Source organism: Phocoena phocoena, chromosome 13 (assembly GCF_963924675.1).
Source record: "Phocoena phocoena chromosome 13, mPhoPho1.1, whole genome shotgun sequence".
NCBI classification, from domain to species: domain Eukaryota; kingdom Metazoa; phylum Chordata; class Mammalia; order Artiodactyla; family Phocoenidae; genus Phocoena; species Phocoena phocoena.
Window position 1 is genome coordinate 72,012,829 of NC_089231.1, and position 22,964 is coordinate 72,035,792.

General features: G+C 50.4%; 1 protein-coding gene across 1 annotated transcript in view; it reads left to right on the forward strand.

Moving 5' to 3' along the window:
• The window catches only part of WSCD2 (WSC domain containing 2), a 43,394-nt gene extending 25,597 nt beyond the window's left edge, over positions 1–17,797 (forward strand). The window contains exons 4-8 of the mRNA XM_065890007.1: positions 1,294–1,415; positions 4,357–4,531; positions 8,884–9,048; positions 10,773–10,973; positions 17,052–17,797. Of these exons, the coding sequence (XP_065746079.1) occupies positions 1,294–1,415; positions 4,357–4,531; positions 8,884–9,048; positions 10,773–10,973; positions 17,052–17,404 (1,016 nt within the window). The 3' untranslated portion in view covers positions 17,405–17,797. The remainder of the gene's footprint in view (positions 1–1,293; positions 1,416–4,356; positions 4,532–8,883; positions 9,049–10,772; positions 10,974–17,051) is intronic.
• The last annotated feature ends 5,167 nt before the right edge of the window (positions 17,798–22,964 follow it).

Consider the following 22,964-nt stretch of genomic DNA (forward strand, 5'->3'; position numbering starts at 1 on the left):
GGCACCATAGCCTCACCAGGTTGACACAAAACTTAACCATCACGTCTGCTATTAAGAGATAACCATGGTTGTTAACGTATTAGTCTGTGTCCCTCCAGAGATTTACACTGAGAGAGAATTTGCGGACACAATTGATATTTTATAATATGTGGAGTTTCATGGTCTCAGTTTTTATTTAACATTCTATCTTGAACACATCTTCATCTCTTTAAAGTAACCTTTAACATCATTATTTTTGATGGGGCATAGAATCCCATTGTGTTGTCATTCCCTACTTTATTTGTCCAGTACTTCATTGTTGGACAGCAAGGTTGCTTCCAGTCTTTCACCTGTTAATTTAAATAAATGCTGCAATGAGCATCCTTATTGATGTCTTTGTGTACACCTGTAATGGATGCAAAGGGTACCCACCCAAATCCTCTTTACCACTAATGGCTCACATCTGCCCCCTTGTCTGAAAAATGACCCTTGCCCCAGCAGCCTTCCAAATGACAGACGTTGGGGAGGGGGGCACATAGGGCCAAGGTCGGCCCCTTTCCTTAAAGTGGGACCAACTCTGGTACAGTTTACCCTCCGGACTGGAGGTGAGACCCAGCCAAGATCACATGCTTACTTAGCTCCTCCCCTGCCCTGTCCTGCTTCTCCTGAGAAGCCATAAAACATTGTCTCAGGTTCAGCTTCAAGTAAACCCAGCTGAAGACAACATCTCTGAGTATTGTTTTGAGGATGACTTCTATTAAAGAGATAGCAACGTCTTCTGAATTTTCTGTTGCGTAGCTGGGATGTTTCCAGATTAGGTTATCTGAAGGGGAATCTCTCCAACAAATCAGTCCCTTAGAGCACTGAGTGGGGCAGAGACTCCCGAGGCCCCGGTTTTTCCCCTAAAGCCCAGGACAATGGGAGGGAGAGGGGGCACCCCAGTGCTGGAAGGACGGGCAGGAGAGCTCTGGACCCTTTTCTTCCCTCCGTCCTCAAATGCCCAACCCTCTCCTGATGAGATCACGAAAATCCTCCATGGCATCTGTCATTTCCCTAAATGAAAAGTTGCCACCACCAAGAATGAGAAAGCGAGACATAGGAGTGGTGACAAAGAAAAGGGGATTATAAGGCCCAGCAAGAACATCTCAGTGACCTGTGTTGTTGACAGAGATGCCAGGGTTGAGGACATTCTTTGAATTTTCTAGCTCATGAGTCTCCACTGCGGCTCACTGCGTGACCTTGGGCGAGACTCTTGCCTAGAAGGTGGTTCTCCCAGCCTACATCTGACTAGTTCTTTTCCCTCTGTCTCTCCAGATGGAAGTGCAGTCTTCCGAGGCTGCTTCCGCAGGCCCGACAACCTCTCCCTGGCCTTGCCCGTGACGGCTGCCATGCCCAACATGTCTGTGGACAAGTGTGTGGACCTTTGCACAGAGAAGGTAAGCCTGGTTCTGTGCACGGAGCTCTGGGGAGGGTGGTGTGGAGCAGCTGGAGGAACGGGATGCTTGTCTGGAGGAGCAGCAGCCCAGCTGGGATGAGAGAGGTCATTACTGTGATCTGTGACATGGGGGGAATTTGACTGTTTCATGTGGATCCAAAGGGTAGGAGTTACATGGGGCCCATTTCTTTCCCTCCAAAGAAGTGTGTTTGTTCTAATAGTGAGGACTGCTCAGGAATGAGGGCCACGTGTGAACTGGGCCGAGAAGCGTCTGTAGAAGATTGCCAGGTAAAGGCAAGGACAATCCCACCTTGGGACAGAGTGAGTTCCCCATCACTGGAGGTATGCAAGCAGAGGCAGAGCAGCTGTGGCATACGGAACTTTGGACATTGGATATCAGTTGGACTGGATGATCCGACTGGCTGATCCTTTCTCAGCCTGAGATCCTTGATGGGTGACTGTTTATCCTTCCTCCCAAGCCAGACAGGGAACGCCACAAGAGCAGAGACTGTGGCCTAAAACATTTTGTGACCACTCCCAATACCCAGCACAGAGCTAGGCTCATCGCTGGCATTCAGTGATGTCTGAGGAGCTCCCTCCTTCACTCAAGGTGAGCTAATTACACGAGGGTCCAAAGGAGAACCACCCTTCCCCAACCACAAGAAGGTGGCTGCCCATTTCATTCATTCACTCAGCTAATATTTGATGAGAACCTGCTTTGTGCCAGGCCCCTGTGCTCAGTGCTGGGGGTGCAAAGTCAACAAGATATGGTCTTTATCCTCCATGATGCTGACATTTGCTGGGGGCCAACTTTGTGGCTCTTCCTGGGTGCTCAGCGTGCGCCCCAACTGCTGAATGCCCCCACCTGCTCTGACTCATCCTGCTTGGCTTTTCTTCCATCAAGTCTCCTAATTCACAAAGCATGTCTCAGGAAGACTGAAAGGATCATCATAGAAACTGCCACTTACCGAGCACCTCCTCCACGCAGCCCTCTGCCCCACGGGTCACACAGTTTACCTCTCACAACAAAGCTAGGTGTTGGGAATTTTCATCCCCATTTCACAGATGACAAAACCAAGGCTCAGACAGACGAAGTCACTTGCCCAAGCTCACAGCGCAAGCAAGTGGCAGAACTGGGACTGACACCAAATCTGTTCTCTTGACTTCTGAGCTACCCTAGAGACCCCACAGAGAGGCTTCCAGGAACCATTCAAGGGCAGCCTAGGCCACTTCAAGTCACCAAGCATTTCCTGAGTGCTTGCTTTGCTCCCAAGAGGCATCCTGGAAGGTCAGGGGCGATGTTCATAAGAATGAAGAAGGTTCGACCATCTTTTTGTCCAGCTTTCTCTCTTGGGCAGGAATCCCCCTCCCATGGCATCCCCTCCAGGTAGACATTCCTCTGTCCTGAGGGCTCTGGAGGAACCTACAGATCAGCCAGAGGCGGAGGACAAACACAAGACAGTGAGGTCACAGGGCAAACCAGTATGGAAGAGGGTCAAGCTGCACATAGGACTGGAGGGAAGCAAAGGTGTGGGCAGGTTGCGTGGGCGGGGTGGGGGGCGACAGGAAGACCCTACTGCAAACCTCCCTCTTCTAGTTTCTTCTAATCTCCTTAGGGCGTCACAGGAGGGAAATTGAGGGGATTAAGTGGACAGGGGTCCAGAGCTGCTTGTGTCAAGTGGTGGAGGGTCTGAAAGACTTAGGGTGTCAGAGGAGGCTTCAACATGGCTAGAAAATACCATCAGTCCCAGCCCAGGTCCACCCACCTGTATCAGCATCTCTCTGATCTTCGGCTACGTGCTGTAGCTCATATTTAACACCTGTGAGAAATAAACCAAACCTACCTACCATGGCAAAGCTCACCGGAACCAGCCACGGCGGTATGACCTTGGTTTGTTACCACATTATTCCTGGACCAGCTGCCAGGGAGAATTCAGCTTCATGCGTCTAATCAGAAGCAAGTTGGACCAAGGACAGTCCATTGCCCTCCAGATCTCAGGCCCAGCCTGCTCCCACTTAGCTCTTTCATAGAACAAATAAAACAATTAGGAGCAGCTCTCCCAGCAAAGACTGTGGCTACAGGTAGGTATCAACATCCTCTTTGGCTTAAAAGAAAGAATTCAGACAGCTTTTCCCAAAGCATGGGCTTCATATCACTGTCAGACACAGAGGATTTACTCTGGCATAATGCATGGCCATAAGAAAAACTTTTCTTTTTCAGTTTTCTTTCAAGACCTCCAGGAGAAAGCTGCTTTTCAGTGCTAAAGTATCTTTAACACCTCTCTCCCCTCAACTAATCTCCCTTTTGCAGGAAAAACAGAGTCGACCCCAGGCTCGAGTTCTTGGCAGGCAGAGTGCCTAGTTAGAATTTAATCACGTGGTTTTGTTTCTGTAGTATTGGGGTTTACAGTATGGAAATGTATGGAAATGATACTTCCCAACCAGTGCTACTTTCAGGAGTAATAAATAGTTCCTTTGAATAGAGAAAGCCCGTGTGCAGCAACCCAACACAGCCAAAAATTATAAATATATATATATAAATTAATTTTAAAAAGTGACTTGACACATAAAGGAAACAAATAAATGAATAATAGTACAGGAAAGCAAAAAAGAAAATGGTAACTATGTGAGGTGATGGGTGTGTTGACTAGCTTGATTGTGGTGATTATTTCACAATGTATACGTACATTGAAACGTCAAGTCGCACATCTTAAATAGATGCAATTTTTTACTTAATTATACCTCAAAAAAGCTGGAAAATATAATAGTACGGGAGGTACGCAGATAGGCAAAATCTTGCTGCTGAAGCTTGGGGACCCTTGAGCTGGGGAGAGTGATGGAGAAGGGGACGATTGGAACGCAAATCCTGTTCTGCATCCAGAGTCCGGGCTGTCCAGGGATTTGGTGACTTTCTTCCCTTTCCTCTCCTGCTTCAACCCCAGGAGTACCCACTGGCAGCCCTTGCGGGCACCGCCTGCCACTGTGGCTTCCCCACTACGCGATTTCCCCTCCACGAGAGAGAGGACGAACAGCTCTGTGCCCAGAAGTGCAGGGCGGAGGAGTTTGAGAGCTGCGGGACACCCAGTTACTTCATTGTGTATCAGACGCAGGTCCAAGGTAAGCCAGGTCTGCCCCGACCCAGCAGACCCCCAGAAACTCTCCCAGCAGCCTCCCTCCCAGAGATGCTCCAGCCAGTCCATTCCAGCCAGTCTGTCAGCAAGAGAACTGTTCAGGCCAGAGAGCAGAGGGCAGAGGGCAGAGGCAGGGCTGGTGAGCGTAGCCAGGCTTAGAGATCCTGCATGGGCAATGGAGGGAGGGCCCCTGGCAAGGGGGATGGTTCTGAAAACCTTCATCTCTATCCCTTATACTGAAGACCCCCTCGGTGGCTCTTCCTGTAATGGGGGCTGTGAGATTGAATGGGAAAACATCTGATCTGGGAGTAGGAGACTTGGGTCTTCAACACAGACCCACTGCATGATCCTGGGCGAGTCGTGTCCCCTTTCTGAGCCTCAGTTTCTCCATCTGTAAAATGAAGCTGTAGATTGTTAGCCTTCCAATTCTAGGATTCTGCAAATTTACCTATAACTTTTTCTTCTCTTTCTCTGTCTCACTCATCCTTTCCGCTTTCATCCTTCTTCCTTTGCTAGTGGAACCCACACTCAATGTTTATCTCCTCTTCCATCTATTGGGGTACCAGACTGTGATGACGATGGTGGTGGTGGTGGTGATGGTAGCACTTAGGGACTTTCTTTGTGCCAGACTCAGTCTTGAGTCCTTCGTATGCATTTCCTCACTGATTCCCCTCAGCTTTCCTGTGAGTCAGGAATAGTCATTATGCCTACTTTACAGGTAGGGAAACCGAGACTCAGCACAGGTAAAGGACTTGCCTGAGGTCATGGTGTTTATAATATTTCTAGATGAAAATCTTTTCTCCTGATGGAGGCATCATGAAAGGTGGTGGCACTTGGAAAGGTGCCTTGCTGGGATGCTCAGCCCAAAGGAAACCCGTGAAGGATTACCCCAATATCTGAAAAAACTGTCCACCTGCGATGTGCAGTCCTATGCCAAGCTTCATCTCATTTAACGATGGGAAGCCTACAGTAAGCCTATGATCAGGATGGTACCATCCCCATTTTACAGATGGGAGAACCAAGACTCAGAGAGATTGAGAACTGGCCATAATCACACATCTACAAGAGTGATTTGCTTTCAGGTCTCTGACTCCAAAGTCCCTGCTAGAAACCTCTGCCCACAGTGCCAAGGACACTCCCCGCACCCTCTGAAGCCTGGAGAGCTAACAAAACACCACTGGGCTAGACCTCCTCTTCATCTCCCAGGAACTAGGCTGCCATATATGGTCGGGCAGGTTGAGCACTGCACAGGCATAACCTAGAAGAAAAGTAATGCCTGAAAGCCAGCCTGCGCTCTGTCTGTCATGCTGTGCACTCTGGATGGCAGCACATCTGCCCAGAGGAAGGGGAGGGAACCTTTATCTGATTTTTACAAAGGTGCTGTAAGAGCTAGTGGCAGCTTCACCAGCAGCCTGGTACCGGTGGTGGCCAACTGCGGCTGCTTCCATGGCAGCTGAATATTGCTAAGAGCCCAGTGAGCAGAAATGTCTTTAGCCAGTGTGGCCCTTGGCTTTATTTACACTCTGGTGAGAAAGGATGAGTGTTTGTTAGTTTCCAGGAAGTGTTGATTACTCTGTGCAGAACTGTGTTACCCCAGCTTGGGGGAAGGGTCATACACAGCTTAATTATCCCATGACCATGAACAGCTTGACACTGGAGCCTTCTCAATAGCCCCTGATTGATGGGTTTGCTCATTCCCAGTGCCTGGCCCCAGGCCATTACTGGTGTTCAATTTCCCATGTCACACTTGCAGGCCCTACACACTGGGGTGGCTTAAGAGTCATGTGGTTCATGAGGCTGCCAAGAGTCTGGTCCACGATGGCTGCCATTTATTGAGTACCTACTGTGTGCCGGGTACTAAGCTGTTTAGACTGAATTAACTCATCTAATCCTCATAACAGTCCAATGACATAGGTGCTGTTATTATTACCATTTTACAAATATGGCAACTCGGCACAGAGAGGTTGAGGAGCTTGGCCAGAGTCACACAGCTAGGACAGAACAGAGTTGGGATTCAGACCAAGGCAATCTGGGTCCTGAGCCTGCACTCTTAATCTCAGCTTCTCAACATACACTGCAAATACTTCACATGCATTATCCATCTAATCCTGTAAGGTTTATTAGCCCCACTTTACAGGTGAGAAAACTGAGGCTCAGAGAGGTGAAGAGCCTTGTTCAGTGTCACACAACTAGGCCATGATCATCCTAGATCGAAACACAGGTCTGTCTGATTCCAAAACTATATACAACACTGCCTCTAGCATCTGTTTCGATTTGTGGAGCTTAAGAACCAAATAAACTTCCTTTTTAGTGCTGAAAATAACCAGCTTTATCCTCGCCGCCCAGGCAGTATTTGAATGGAGAATTCTGTTTTCAGGGGAAATTGAGGGGCCAGGTTCTTTCTCTCTCCCAACATTTTATTATGAAAAAATGTCAAACCTCCAGAAAAAAATGGAAAGAATTACACAGTGAACCTGCTAGACTTATCCTACAGATTTTACATCTGTCAACATTTTGTTCTGTTTACTTTATCATACATCTCTCCATTTCTCCATCCCTCAATTTTTATTTTTGGATGCATTCCGGAGTAAGTTGCAAACATCATTACACTTCAGTCTGCATATCACTAATTATAATTCAATATTTACTTATGATTTTTTTTTTTTTTTTTTTTTTTTTTTTGCAGCACGCGGGCCTCTCACTGCTGTGGCCTCTCCCGTTGCGGAGCACAGGCTCCGGACGCGCAGGCTTAGCAGCCATAGCTCACAGTCCCAGCTGCTCCGCGGCATGTGGGATCTTCCCGGACCAGGGCACGAACCCATGTCCCCTGCATTGGCAGGCGGACTCTCAACCACTGCGCCACCAGGGAAGCCCCACTTATGATTTTTTGAAGTAGCATTTACATAGAGTGAAATGCACAAATTTTTTCTTTTTTTGAAATGCACAAATTTTAAGTGTACTATTTGATGCCAACTGGGTCCTATGAAATCCACACCCCTATCAAAATATAAAACATAACCACTCTCCAGAAAGTTTTGCATCTAGGCTCCTTTTTGCAATGTGTTCCCGTGAAAACCATTCCCAGACACCTACTTGGCTTGATAAAGATGCTTTTTGGTTTGCTTTTTTCCAAAATCTGCTCTCCTCTGAACAAACAGATGAAACCTGCATGACGGGGAAGAGACCTGGTCTCTGGCTAGCAGCATCAATACTAAGAGCTCACAGCATGTGAGCCCTGTGTTAACACTCAACACCCATTCTCTCTTCTAACCCTCCTAACCAACCCCCAGGATGTCATCATTATCAGCATTCCCATTTTACAGGTGAGGAAACTGAGGTTTATTCAGATCCATCATTTTTCCAAGGTTACCCAGCAAGGAGATGGCAGAATTGGAATTTAAATTTAGGACTTCAGACTTTTCCCTTGAAGGGCTATTGTGAGAAAGCAAGTAAGGATAATAAATGTTTCTTGGATGAATGGATGGATGGATGGATGGGTAGATGGATGGTTAGGTGGATGCCAGATAGTATGGAAAGTGCCAGTAAATCAGCAAAGGACAATATGGGCAGGGTTTCTGACTAAACAAATAATTATTTGAATTACAGTAGCAGAAAGTAATACAAGAGAGATGGACATAGTACACTAATGATAGCCCAGGGAGTCAGAGAAGGAAGGGAGGGAGGGAAGGAAGGAAGGAAGGAAGGGAGGGAGGGAGGGAGGGAGGGAGGAAAGAAGGAAGGAAGGGAGGAAGGAAGAGTCCAGTTCAGCAGAGAGCAGGATAATAAGCAGTCAAAGGCAGGTAGGAGGCAGTGAAGGCTGAGGGACCAGTGCACCTGAAGCTGCCAAGTCAGGAAGGAGCAGAGCACGGATGAGACAGTGAAAGAACCAAGTGGCTGGCAGGTGGGGGAGTTTGAGGGGAGGGCATGTGGGTGGCGTGAGCCTGGGAGGATGCAAGGACCAGGCCACACGGGGCTTGAAGGTCAAGATAAAAACCTTGGACTCAGTCCCATGCAGATGGACGGCATTTGTGAGTTTTAATCTCGAGGCAGGTGTGGGGGTGATAAGAGACTCAGTGGGACAGGGGAGAAACTGAGGCTGGAGAGAAGTCTCATCCTCCTGGCTGACTTTTATTGAATCCCTACCATGTGCTTATCCTTTTTCATATATTATCTCATATAACCATTTTCCCATTTCCAAATGAGGAAACAGGCCCAGAAAGCACCGGGTCGCACAGCTGGGACGTGGCAGGGATGGGACTCACACCCTGGTCCCTTCTAAACAGGCTCCTTCTGATGTGCCCCTGCCACTGACCCCTGTCTGTGCCCTGCCCTTTGCAGACAACCGCTGCATGGACAGAAGGTTCCTTCCAGCCAAGTCCAAGCAGCTCATCGCTCTGGCCAGCTTCCCAGGTGCCGGCAACACGTGGGCTCGCCACCTCATCGAGCTGGCCACCGGCTTCTACACCGGCAGCTACTACTTCGACGGTTCTCTCTACAACAAAGGTGAGGAGGCGGAGGGGAACAGGGAACGGGGGCAGGAGCTCGGGAAGGACCCCCTGGGAGGGCATGGGAATACCCCTTCCTGAGCACCTACTATGTGCTGCTCAGCTCACCTGGGCATGTTTATCGAGACCTACTATATGCTTGGTACCTTCCCTTCACTTACATCCCACAGACATTTCCTGAGTATCGTGTCCTGGGTACCTCACCTGCTTCCGTCAACATTAGACACTTATTAAACACCTACTATGTGCCTGGGACCTTCCCTCCATTTAAGTCATTCCTTCAGCACTTACTGTATGCTGGGCACCTCATACAGGAAACTGAAGCCCAAAGAGGTGACACGATGTCCCAGATCACTCATTTGAGTTGGAAACACAGCCAGTGTCTTGAAGGTCTAGTATTGATACATTAGCATTCTAACTGGCTTCGAAGAGCCCATCCAAATGCCTTAACTCTCATGGGCATGGGAGGCCAAGATGGAGAAGAGCACAGTCTTGGGCGGCAGGATGGCTTAGCTTTGAACCTTATTCGCAACCCCTACAAGGCCCTCATGGCAGAGTTCAACCGCAAGTATGGCGGACACATCGGCTTTGCTGCCCACGCCCACTGGAAGGGCCTCTCGCTAGCTCTGTAACTTGGGCAAGTTATTTGCTCTCCCTGGGACTCAGTTTCGTCATCTATCAAATAAAACCCACAAAGGATTATTGAAAGGATCAGTTGTCTACTACATGAAAAGGGCTCAGAGCAGTGTTCAGCATGGAGTCGGTGCTATAGAAGCATCCTCCGGCTACCCAGAATGGCTTTCAGTTCCTCAGCTTTTGAAATGAGAACCTGATCCGGTCCCTCCTTCCTTTTGCTTAATTCCTTTTAAGGGCTGTGTAGTCTTTCTGGTCCAGTACTAAAACTCTTCATCACATCCCCCTCTTGCCCTCTGCTCTCCTGTACCAGTCGCTCATGTGCGACATATTTCTTCCCACCCACCACAGGACCTTTGCACCTGCTGTTCCCACCACCTTTCCCTCCTCACTTGGGTTGGTAAATTCTTCCTCGTCCTTCAGTTCTCAGCCTAAGCACCCCTTCTCCCAGGAAGTCTTTCTGGATGCTGCCTGACTAGGTCAGTGACCTTGGCCAGGCTGGCTGGGCTGCTCAGCTGCAGACTGCAGGTTGGACCCGTGTCTGTTCCATGGGTCTCTCACCATCTGGGACCAACAGGCTTCCAGGGCATGTCCTTCTCACAGTGACAGCAGAAACACACAGAGTGAACAGAAATGTGATGCATCCTGAGACTTTGGCAGAGACCCATTTCCGCCCTCAATCCGCTGGCCAAAGCCAGTCATACGGCGTGCCCCGCATCAGTGAGGTAGAGATGTAGACTCCACCCAAAGAGGGATCCTCCAGCACATCACTGTCAGGCCCCTCTCGTGGCACGTAGGCATGCTTACTCCTCTTCTGAAGCTCTAACCACGGCAGTGACTTTACATTGATTTGTGTCGCTATTCAAATTATCTGGCTCTCAAAAGCTAAGACCCATGGATGTTTTTGTAAATCATTTTCTCCCTGCACAGTGCCTGGCATGTAGTAGGTGCTCTATAAGTACGTGAGTAAATGAATGAGTAGACAAATGAACGTCTGAGGATTCCTGAAGGGGTCCAGGAGGGGGTGGGGTGGACCTCTTGTCTCCCTCAGCTCAGTGCCACGTTCCCTATTCCCCTGGTTGTGGGAAGGGTTTAAAGGTGAGCGGGACCACTGGCGCAGCGGGAGGACCATCTGCATCAAGACGCACGAGAGTGGCCAGAAGGAGATCGAGGCCTTTGACGCAGCCATCCTGCTCATCCGCAACCCCTACAAGGCCCTCATGGCGGAGTTCAACCGCAAGTACGGCGGACACATCGGCTTTGCTGCCCATGCCCACTGGAAGGGCAAAGGTACTGCTTTGGAGTGGGGGGGGTGGAGCCCTAGGGTGTAGAGGGCAGTGCGAGGGGCTAGTGCTGTCTCCTGCCAGGAATCCAGGAGGGCATCCTTGAGGGCATGTGTGTAAGTGTCCAGGTCCTGCTTACAGATGAGGAGGTATGCTTTGCACATCCCACCATACCCACCAGCATCACCCTCTGTGAGCTAGGTTGTTACCGTGGCACAGTGGTTAAGGGCATGGGCTCTGGACCAAGACTCCCTGAGTTCAGATCCCAACTCCACCACTTCCTAGAAAAGCGCCTTCACCTCCATGAACTTAGATTGTCCTGTTTATAAAGCGGAGGTAGTAAAATCCAAGAATTTAACCCTTTAAAAACACTCAGTGGACCCTCGTATTCAAGAGCCCTTTCCTGGGATCTGAATCCAGCCCAAGGTCAGTGGCTGAGTGGCCATGAGGTCACCTGTGAGCTCCTAAGATCATCATTCTATGAAACCCCTCCACTACTCTGGATTGGAAAACTCAGAGAGGTTAAGTGACTTGCCCCAGGTGTAGCTGGGAAGTGACAGTGTCAGTCTCCGAGCGCTAAACTTCATTCAGATGATCTGAGTTTGATGTTCACCTCTGGTGCTTAGTAGATTCCAGAATGGAAGAACGTCTCAGTACAGAGCAGCAGCCCACAGTAGTGGGGAGAGCTCCGAAGTCAGACCCAACCTCCTCAAAATCCCATGTCAGTTATCACCCATATCTCCATGACCACAATGAAAGTCACCTCCATGCGTGACCAGAATGTCAGCAACACCCCAAGGTGAGAGACAGCCTGGTAGCTAATGCCTGGGTTAGGTTCACACAGTTCACCCTGTGTCATGGATGGGGCAAGCTAGTTTCAGGGAGGTGAAGGCACTTTTCCAGGAAGTGGTGGGGCAGGGGTTTGAACCCAGGGAGTCTTGCTCCTGAGCCCACACCCTTAACCACTGAGCTATGATAATGAGTTAGACTGAACGTCAGTGGCTACAGATCCCCCCACTCAGAGCTCCTGATGCCAAGTAAGTACTCTGTGAACGTGAGCCCAGCCGACCTCATCCAGCTTCAAGGAACCAGGCTGCTGCAGCCTCTAGGCCCAGGGGTGCTTCCCACTCCTCCAAACCCTCCCCCTGGCCCCCAGCTGCTCCACGCTCCAGCCCCTCCCCAGAGAGAACCGGAGCAGGCAGGACAACGTTAACTCAGCCAATCACATTCTCAGCACTGATGTCATTGATGAAAACTCTTGGGCCTGCCTGACCAACTGTGCCCTGGGTTCCCAGTTTGCTCAAGGGGCCTGTCTGTCCCTTCCCCTGCTTCACCCCCTCTCTCAGTGAGGGGGTGGAAGCTTGGACAGGTGATGACATTTGTTCCCAGGGGTAAAGAGACCTCTGAATTATTTATTTGTAGAACAATCAAAAATGACCACTGTTTGGGGCCAGGCTGAGAAGTCTGCAGGTGCCAACGGCAGGATCCTGTCCCAGGAGCAGATGTTCTGCTTGTCAGGCTGGAAAGGACCTGGGAGATCGCTGAACCCAGGCGTCCTCAGCCCCAGCAGCACATCAGAATCCCAGGATGTGTGGAAGTCCCAGTTCCAAGGCTGCACCCCAGACGATTACTGGAGTGGAGCCTGGGCACTGGTATTTTTTAAAGCAGTGTGCAGGCAGGCCTGAGAACCACGGATTCATTCTCTATTAATGGGGAAAATGAGGCCCAAGAGAGGCAGGGCCTGCCAGAGTCACTCGGGCACATAATGGCAGGACTAGAGTCCAGCTCTCCACCTCCCAAGCATCCTACTGCCCCAAGTAAAAAGGGAGGGAATTCACTTGGGAAGCTCATATGGGACCAGGCACTTAGCAATAATTATCTCATTTAAATCTTCTAATTACCCGAGGAGGTAAGAAGGGCTGCCACAATCACCATCCCAGGAAGGGAGCGAGTCGTGTGGCGGAGGCCCCAGGAGTTGAGCGAGCTGAGATCCAAAGCCAGGCGTTAGCTACCAGGCTGTCTCTCACCTCGGGGTGTTGCTGACATTCTGGTACATTCAGAGGCTCCCCGCTCCTGGCATAACCCCTCGTCTCAGGTTTAGGCAATTTCCTAATTCCCAGGAGCCACCTTGCCTCTTCCTTATTCAAGACAGTTGGGAGCTTTAAAACCAAAGATAAGGGAGGTGTCAGGACAGGCTGAGCCCAGAGGCTGCAGGGGATGGGAAAGAGGAGATTTCAGGACACACACCTCCTATGGGGGGCCTGGGGCCCCCTCATTAGTCTGGGTTGGGAGGGACCTTCTCCCAGTGCTTCCTCCCAGGCCTGACCCAGGTCTTCAAGTGCTCTGCCTGAGAGCCTTCCCCAAAGAACCCCATCCCCACGGACCCCACCCACTCATTCCTCTCATTTGCATTAACATCTGACCCTGTAGGCACTTGAGTTTGAGACCCTTGCCTGCTCCAGCAGCGTCAGTATCACTTGGGAATTAGTTTGAAATGCAGATTCTCAGGTCCCACCTCACGCTTACTGGATCAGAATTCTCATTTTAACAAGATTCCTTCCAGAAGCTTCTTGTGAGCTTTCAAATTTGAGAATCACTGCTTTAGGACACCCTCGGCCGGGAATGTGAGGGTTACTCCCACCTAAGAGCAGAGGTCACTCACCTGCTGAGAGGTCACTCACCCGTGTCCCCCTCCCAGTTATAGCTGGGTCGAGGCTCGTGTCACCACCACCCACCCACCCCCGGCTTTTGTTTCCATAACATTGATTTTATGATATCCCTGGAGTGGGCCCAAAGCAAAGTTTTATGTGATATGATTACACAAGGTGAATTGTCCTGGATCTGTTTAATGAAACAGAGACCGTGTTTAATGATTCCGTGGAGAATTAAATACAGTTAAGCTATTAATCAGACCCCGGTTCCTCCCTTTGACAAGAAGATGAAGCAGAGAGTGGCCAGCACGTGTCCCGCCGGGCCCTTGTGGGGGACAGTTCTGGCAGAGCCAGCACTCATCACCTGTGGTCCATAGCATAGTGTACCTTTATTACCCAATTTGAAGGCAGCCATCAATTACCGGGAATCCTGAGCTAAATGAGGGCTTTTGTTTTTCATTTTCATTTTTGTTCTTCTTCATTCCAGCGAAGTCATTCAGGAGCTTCAAGTGAGGGATCTTTGCTCTAGGAAGGGGTGGGGAGGGGGCGAGTATCTGCTGCCCCAAAATGATGGGCCACTTGGGGCATCTCAGAGATGCTGGGGACCAACATCAAGAATAGTTGTAGCCCACATTTATCCAGCGCCTGCTATGTCCCAGGCCTGGTGCCAGGGTCTGCAAATCTTATTCCATTCCATCTGTATGGCATGTCCATCTGTATGGCATGTCTAGGATGGAGTTCTTAGCACAGTTGCCATTGTGCAGATGGGTAAACTGAGGCTCAAGGAGACCTCCTGACGTCCCCAAGGTCACACAGCCAATATGGGGAGGAGCTGGGTTTTGAACCCTGGCAGTCTGACTCCAAAGTCTTCTGTGAACAGACCCGTGTCTTAGATGACACCTGAAGGTGAGGTAAGCAGGATCTGGGGCGAGAAGAGTGCTGGAGATGATCAGATCAGGTGCTCTTAAAGGGTTTGCCGGGAGGGCAGGAGCCAGGCTCATTCCCGTGTGTAAGATGGAGCTAGAGTAATTCCTACTCTCCAGGGGCACTGGAGAGGTAGTGCGTGCAAAGTGCCCAGCACAGTCCTGGCACACAGTAGGTGCTCAGGCAACATACATTCCCACCCCAGGGAAGTTTGCAGTCACAGGGATGCCATGTCATCTCCCCCTCACCTGTGTCCAAGGCCAGGGGCACCACCTGGGGGATCCAGGCCATCATGCAGACAGGCCCTTCCTTTTTCTTGAGGACCACCCTCCAGGAACCTCTTGAGATGGTCACAAGTGGCTAAGCCTGGAAGTCCATCCAGATGGACTGAGTAACTGAGTGCCTTCTGCATCCATCTGGGTTTCTGCCATGGGAGCGGCAGTTGTCCTGAATCACCAGGGATGCTGTGAGATGACTCAGGAATGGGGACATTCTTTCTCAAAAAGTAAAGCAGAGTATACACATGCTAGATTTTTTCCTAATCACACAGATACATCTGGTCTTATAACAGTACGGGCCCAGTTAGCTAGATACATTGTAAATAATCTATTTGAAGGATAAAAAATATCTTTGTCAGGGGCTTCCCTGGTGGCGCAGTGGTTGAGAGTCTGCCTGCTGATGCAGGGGACGCGGGTTCGTGCCCCGGTCCGGGAGGATCCCACATGCCGCAGAGCGTCTGGGCCCGTGAGCCATGGCCGCTGAGCCTGTGCATCTGGAGCCTATGCTCCGCAACGGGAGAGGCCACAACAGTGAGAGGCCCGCGTACCGCAAAAAAAAATATATCTCTGTCATCAGCATAAATATTTCCCAAGCAGCTGTGGTGTTCCAGGGGGTCACTGGGGGAGCAGGAGCCTCACCATAGATTCTGATGTGCTCTGCGAAGAAAGAGGAGCCCTTTATCACATCACAGCTTGGCGGCTGGGAATTTCAATTTAGTTCAACAACCATTTATTAAGCCCCTGCTGGGTGTGAGGCAGTGGGAGGGAGTGGGGGTGAGGCTGCTGGTGCCTAGGAAAGATGGGGGCCTGGAATCAGGCAGGCCTGGTCTGGATTATGCTTCCTGGCTGTGTGACCTTGGGCAAATTACTTCACGTCTCTGAGCCTCAGTTTCCTCACTGGTGACAAATGAACAGTAGTCTTTTCCTTTCAGGGTAGTTACTATGATTAAATGAGATAAGGGGTATCCATCATCCAGCAAAGGATGAGGATTTAGTTATTAAGAACCAGCTGGGCTCCCCAACGCAGCTTGGGAGACTCACTGAGCCTCGTTCAGTAAACATATCCGTCTGGAGGGTGCAGGGTGGTGCTGCCCCTGTGAGAAGCAGGGGGTATGGCTTCAGGGTTCCGGAGTACAGGCCCTGTGATTCTCCAGCTGGGACTCAGAATCGGGGCTGCAAATCCCTCTCTCTGTTCCCAACATCCTCCAAGACCCCCCGTCCTGGGTTTCCCTTTATCAGAGTTTCAACAGCTCCTGGGGCTGGCTGGCTGGCTGTCTCTCTGAGGTCTTCTCCAGGGCTCTCTGGTGAATTTCACACATTCTGTTGTAGCCTGCCTCTTTCTTGAGTCAGGGGATCCCAAACACACACTCCCAATCTGGGTGACAATCCATCCTGTCCTTTTACCATGGCAAGGGAACAAACAGCACAAAGAAACAGTGTGTGATACTTCAATAAAAAGCAAAGAAAGAAAGATAGGATAGAAAGGTGTCAAAATGACAATGTAAATAATCTGATTTAAACTGCCCTGAGCCCAGAGGAGGTACCTGCCTGAGCCTGGGGAGTCAGGGAAGATGACATCTCACCTGAGAACAGAATAATCACAGTAATAATAGCCAACGTTTACTGAGCACCTACTGGGTACAGGGCACCATGCTGAAAATTTTGTATGCTTTTTCCACTTCTCTGTACAAAGACCCTATTACTATCCTGTGAGAAGATACTGTTACTACACAGGATAACTAACTTGGTAGTTGAAAGCCCAGACTTTGCTGCCAGACTGTTTGGTTTCAAATCCTGGCTCTGCCAGTTATTAGCTGCGTGACCTTGGGCAAGTTACTTAACCTCTCTGTGCCTGAGTTCCCCCTTCTGTAAATGAAGAAAACGATGATGCCTGCCTCACAGTGTTCTTGTGAGGAATAAGTGAACTGATAGCTCTATTAGTATATTTATTACACTCTATATTAAGATCAATATATATTAAAATATAAAAATAGAGTAACAAGGATTTATATATGTCTGTGCCTGGCATGGAGTAAGCACCAGACAGATGTCATTCTCCCCAGAGAGAAGGAAGGGCTAAGATGATTCCAGGCAGAAGCAGCAGCCCCGAGGTGGGAGGAGGGAGGCGAGTTTGGTGATCTAAGGGTTAACAGTGGTGGCGCTGTTGTGAATAGCCAACGCCATCTGACCTGTGTCCTCCCGCTGACCTGGGCCTCCTTGCTCTGTCCACAGAGTGGCCAGAGTTCGTAAGGAACTACGCCCCGTGGTGGGCCACGCACACACTGGACTGGCTCAAGTTCGGCAAGAAGGTGCTGGTGGTGCACTTTGAGGACCTGAAGCAGGACCTCTTCGTCCAGCTGGGCCGGATGGTCAGCCTGCTGGGTGTGGCTGTCAGGGAGGACCGACTGCTGTGTGTGGAGAGCCAGAAGGACGGCAACTTCAAGCGCTCGGGGCTCCGGAAGCTGGAGTACGACCCCTACACGGCGGACATGCAGAAGACCATCTCTGCCTACATCAAGACGGTGGATGCGGCCCTTAAAGGGAGGAACCTCACGGGTGTTCCCGATGACTACTACCCCAGATGATGGGTCAGAGCGGGGCGGGCAGCTGGCAGTCCAGACCAAGCAGGCCCTGGGGACTCCAGACCCCTGGGGGCCCACACCCATCAGTCCCCTCTTCGATTTGGGGACAATCCCCATGGCTGCTGTTGCCTTTCACTGAGTTTCCTGCATGACAAAGGAGGCTCAAGCGAAGAGATTGTGCAGGCACGCCCCACCTACTCACACCGCGCCCCCAGAGATGGAGGGGGCAACTGGGTTAGGGAGCTCTAGCCACATGGACCCTTCTCTGTCTCCCGTGTCCCTGTGCCCACCACTCTGGGCTCCACTTGTGGGAAGGAGGGCTCATGGGTGTCCCAGAGACAAGGGTGCCCCACCGCAGGTTCTGAGAACCCTGGTGCAAGAGCTAAAGAGAATGACATGGAAAGATGTGGCCCCAGACTCTCCTCCGTGCTGAGCTGTGCACTCATAGCTTCCCCGTCTCTGCCCCACCCAGGAAGCACTGACGCCAGGGTTTATCCTAGCCACTTCTGTTTGAAGAAAGATTGCTGGGAGGTTCCTCTGCGGCCTTAGGTTTCTGACATTCTGGGTGGGTCAGGGAAGCAGTGGTGCTCAGAGCAGGTTAACTGGGGCCACCGCGTGGGGTCACTGACATCCCAATCCACCCCCCTACCAGGTCACAGCGCTCCTGAGAAATGACCCGGTTCCTGTCCACCTCGAGGGCTGGAATTCTTCCCTTTCTTCCCCAGCTGTATCCAGATGGTGACCCACTTCCAGGGTCCTCAGGCACCAGCCATTCTCTCACCAGGATGGCCACAAGCCACATGCAGAATCTGAGTGAGAATGAGAGCTCTGGTAACACACCTCCCCACCGTGGGGTCCAACACGTTGATCTGACACTGCCCTTCTGACCCCTACCAGTAGGTCCCTTGCTATCCAGGAGAGAGAGCAAGAGTGCTCCGAATCGGGTGGAACCATGAGCGAAAGTGACCCCCACTACCTTCCCAGACCGTAGACCTCCCTTTGGTCATAGGCCAGCTTCTCTTAGGGGGTTAAGGAACGGGGTCAATGGGGTGGTGGTTCATGTCCAGACAAACGCTGCTCTTTTGATGCTGAGACATCAAACCAAAGGATTCCCGAGGACCTGAATCACTGATCATCTATCTCAGAAAGCATTGAGATCCAGGATCCCATCTCTCCCCCCAACCCTGGGTACCAGTGATTTCGCATCCGGCCCACATTTGTGCACCTACACCATCCCCCCACCGTGTAGGTGCAGAAGCCATAGGTCACAGCTCTTTGCTCTTCTGTCTGGAGCAGCCCCCCAAGCAGCCACCTCTGAAGCCTTGGGGTACGGATAAATGCTCATTCCCAAATAGCCAAGAGACTGTGGAGAAGGCGAGTGTAAAGAGATATATTTTTTTAAGAGGAATATGACTAATACATTCCACCCCTTCGAACGTGGCCATGCAAAGAGAAGGGCCAGGGGATTGGACCTGTGGTTCTCTTCCCTGAGCCCCTCATCTGTAGGATTCGGGCCACCCCAGGGCCCAGCCAGGGGGCTCTGAATGTATTTTGTACCGTGTTTCTTTCCCCCAGGCAAATTTCTAGTCTTCTTTCACGAAGCAGTTAGAGGGCTTGGCCTCCCTTCCCTCTTAGAGGTCAGCTCTCTCTGGGAGACTCTGGGTCCAAGACCTGGGCCAGTTCTTTGCTGGTGGTCACCTCAGACCACCAGCCTCTGTCTGAAGATTCCTCAGGTCAACACCATCATTAAAAACAAGTTTTGTTGATAATTCTACCACGTGATAGACTGTCATGTAAGGCGAGGTCACAAATGGAATGTTTTTCTGGTGTGTGTGTGTGTGTGTGTGTGTGTAAGAGACAGAGACAGAGAATGTTCTGCGAGCGTCATTGCTTTGATGTCTGTGCAACTCTAACTGCCTGTGAAGAACTGTGTATCTTGGTGTGTAACATTGTCTCTGCCTCTGTGTTCAACTGCCCTTCTGTGTGGTGACGCTGCATCCCCCGGGCTGGTGTGATGACCGCCCAGTGTCTGATGTGTCTGTGTGCCCTCTCCAAAAAGTGCCACCCAAACCCTGGCACTTGAGGAGGAAGGAAAACTTTGCATTCCAGTGGTCCCCAGGGCAGGGGACATGCCTGGCCTGCAAGCCGGGACACGTAGGCTCTCATCCTGCTGTCACCTCCGGTACACCTCCAGAACTCAAGGAGAACAAACAGGGCCCAGCATCTGCTGACGGCTGGGATTTCCTCCTGATTTCTCCAGGAACCCTGGAGGCCGCTGCAAACGTATCCCTGGTAGACAATGTGGGTGGGAGAAAAGGATGGGGAGGCAAAGGGGATGGTGGGGGGCAAGGTCCTACAGGGACCCAGCTCCTCCTAGAGGCTTTCTTCCCTTCCCCCCATCTCTCTTGCATTGGTTTGTTTTCTGGCCATCCCCACCCCCGTCACTGTTTTTCTTTACACTGCCTCCTGCTCTCAATTTCTCTCTTTGTGGTCTCTTTCATTTCTTCCAGCTGCTCATTAAACCTCTCTTCTTTCTTGTCTTTCTCCTCTCTCTCTCCCTCCCCCCATCCCTGAATCTCTCTCTCTCTTCCATCGTAATCTCTTTCTTGATTTTTGCTTCTCTTTGTGCAAGCAACTCTCTCCCCGTCTCTCTTAATCTCTGTGTCTCTGCCTGTCTCTTGCTCCCTGTCTCCCTTCCTCCCCACCCCTGTTGTTCTCTCCCACCTCTTCCTCCTCATCTTCCTGGAGAGTGGGGGCGACTCAGTGGGATCCAGACCCAGTGAGACAAATGCTACCCAGGCCGGTAACCAAGGAAGTGGTTTCCTTAGCAACAGAATCTGCAGGCACGTGCTCCACTGCCCCATCCCTTAGCTATTACAGTAAGTACTGAGAGGGCGGGGGGCAAGCCTGGAGATGGGGCAGTTGCTATAGACGCTGCTGTATTGGTCCTCTTGAGAGGGGACAGCGGTCAGAGACCAGCTCAGTTCCTGGCACTTTGGGGACACTCAAAAAAAAATAGAGGGGCTGTGGGGTCAGAGAGAGGCAGAGAGAGTGGAGACAGCTGGGGAAGGAGTCCACAGGACCTGGTGACAGGCTGGATTCAGGGAAGGGGAGGTGGCCAGGAAGGTAAAGCGGCACCAAGATTCTGTCTGTGCATCTCCAGAAGGAGGTCCTTTGACTGAGATGGAGAACAGGGGGCAGAGGAGCAGGTGGGGGTGGGGGTATGGTAAACTGACATAGCTCCCTGTCCCCAAGAGTTCACCATCTAGTTGGGGTGACGTTGTGGGAGGGAAGGTGGCAACAGACAGAAATATCTCACTCAATTCTCCCTACAAATTGGCAACAAGGAGCCCAGGAGAAAAAAGCACGGCCCCGAGGGTGGTGAGAGACTCAGGGACGGTAAGTAATTTGATCGTGTGGCCCAACGTTGGTGGTGACACTTGGATTCGAAGGATCCAGAACCTGTCCCGAAGATGGAGGACAGAAGAGGGTAGACTATAAAGAGACAGGCAGAGAAGGAGACAGGAAGAGAGAGAGATTTAAATCATCCATCTGGCACTTTTTCCTACAGGGAAAACAAAAATATGTTCAGTTTTAGAGAAATGACAAAGGGGGAGGGAGGAAACAAAAGCACCCTACAGGATGATAGCTTCTGCAGCTATAACTATCCCCAAAGAAAACACCTGTCAAGATGCATTCACTCCCAGGGAGACGGATTGTGTCCCTGGTCTAGGTTGATATTTAAATGACTCAGAGCGGGTTACGGGGCGAAGGGCAGAAAGTTGATCAATGTAACATGAAAACCTCGCTCTGCTTTTCCCCAAATGCAATAAAGCATGCAGGCGAGGAGAGCTGTAAATCTGGATGATAATAATATCCGTCCCCGCAAAACCAACATGTTTATTTATCACGTTTGCACATTTACTATTTCCCCTCAAATTTACAGTCTGCAATCTGCCGGCGTGCAGGGGGAGAAGCATGGAAATGAGAACAAACTGGCAGAACATCAAGAAGGGAAGAGATGATGAAATATTTATCCCCTCTGTCCACTCGCCCCCCCACCCCCCACCCCGGCTGTCTTAAATCCACTTTCAAACCAAGGTGGTGATTTATCCGAGCAGTACCATGCATCTCTATTTCAGGCCTCTGCCAGCTAATTGAAATGATGTCATTATAGAATGGAATGTGTTGCAACAAAATGATTTTTGTGTATTCTGGAATCATTTGCTAAACAATTATGGGGAATGAACAATCCTCCAGAAGTGAGAGAGGGGGTCGATCTTGGCGGGGACAAGACTTGTGTGTGTCCTAATGTCGGGGTTGAGAGGGAACAGGAAGCAACTTAGAGGCCAGATTCTCTTCCAAGACCTGAGTTAGGCACCCAACCCATAGTCAGAGTTCCCCGGGCTTCCAAAACGTGGAATGCCCATGCCTTATCCTAGACCTTCTGGATCAGATTTCCCAAAAGATGGAGTCCAGGTGTGGATGTGAAGGATCTGGTGGGCTTGCTGGGAGGCAAAGTCGTATTTACAATTGCCTTGTTGATAATTACTGGCTCCGATCTATGCTCCATGGTAGAAGCATTCAAAGGATTGTTGTTACCATCCCTACACCCATGGCTTTTCACGCATCGTGATCTACGTATCCCTAGAACTAGCACAGTGCTTGGCACACAGCAGGTGTGACCAGAATGCTTGTTGATTTTCTGAATGAGTCTATCACGGACTCTTAAAGGATATTCAGAGAAAAACCACAAGTCATCAGCCAAAGCAGGCCCTTAGCTGCCCTGAATTTTCTCTCCAGTAATACTGAATTGTTTTTCTATTCTCTCACCCCCAGCCTGAGCCCCTAAAGCCGATGGTGTGGTGCAGCCCACTTATACTAGCTCTCAAAAGCCCATTGTGCACATCTCTTCTCAAATTCACATTCAGTGACATCACATCGGTAGCTTGAAATTGGCCATGGTGAGAATATTTACACCATGGAAATTGGCAACTGCTACAAATCAGGTGAGTGGTTTTTTCGTTTTGTTTGGAGAGCCAGTTGTTAAGTATCTGCCAGCATACCACTGCCCAAAGCACACAGGCACATATGTGCTATTTCTAGTCTTTTCCATGCCTTTATTCATGCTGCCCCCTCTACCTGGAAAGCCTCCTTAAGACTCAGCTCAGGATCTTCCTCCTCCAGGCAGCTTCCCCTGATCACAAAGACCAAATTCAACTCCTCCTCTAACAACTCTGGACGTGGCCATTGTTGTGATCTCTTCAGTAAGCTGGTGCATGTCTCTCTCTCTCTCAGTGCTCAGGGCATGAGCTCTGTTAGGGCAGGAACCTTGTCTTCGCCTCTGGATTTCCACGTGCTTCCTGGCCCAGATGAGCAAACGTTGACCCAGTGAAAGAATGAATACATCGATTACATTTAACACCATCCACCAGCCTCTCAGCTATCACAGACTTTATGGTGAGTGGATAGAAGGATCCACCTGCCCAGACAATGGTCAGGAAGGCAGGAGAATGAAAAACTATTCAGAGTGATGACAGTAGCTAATATTTATTTAGTACTA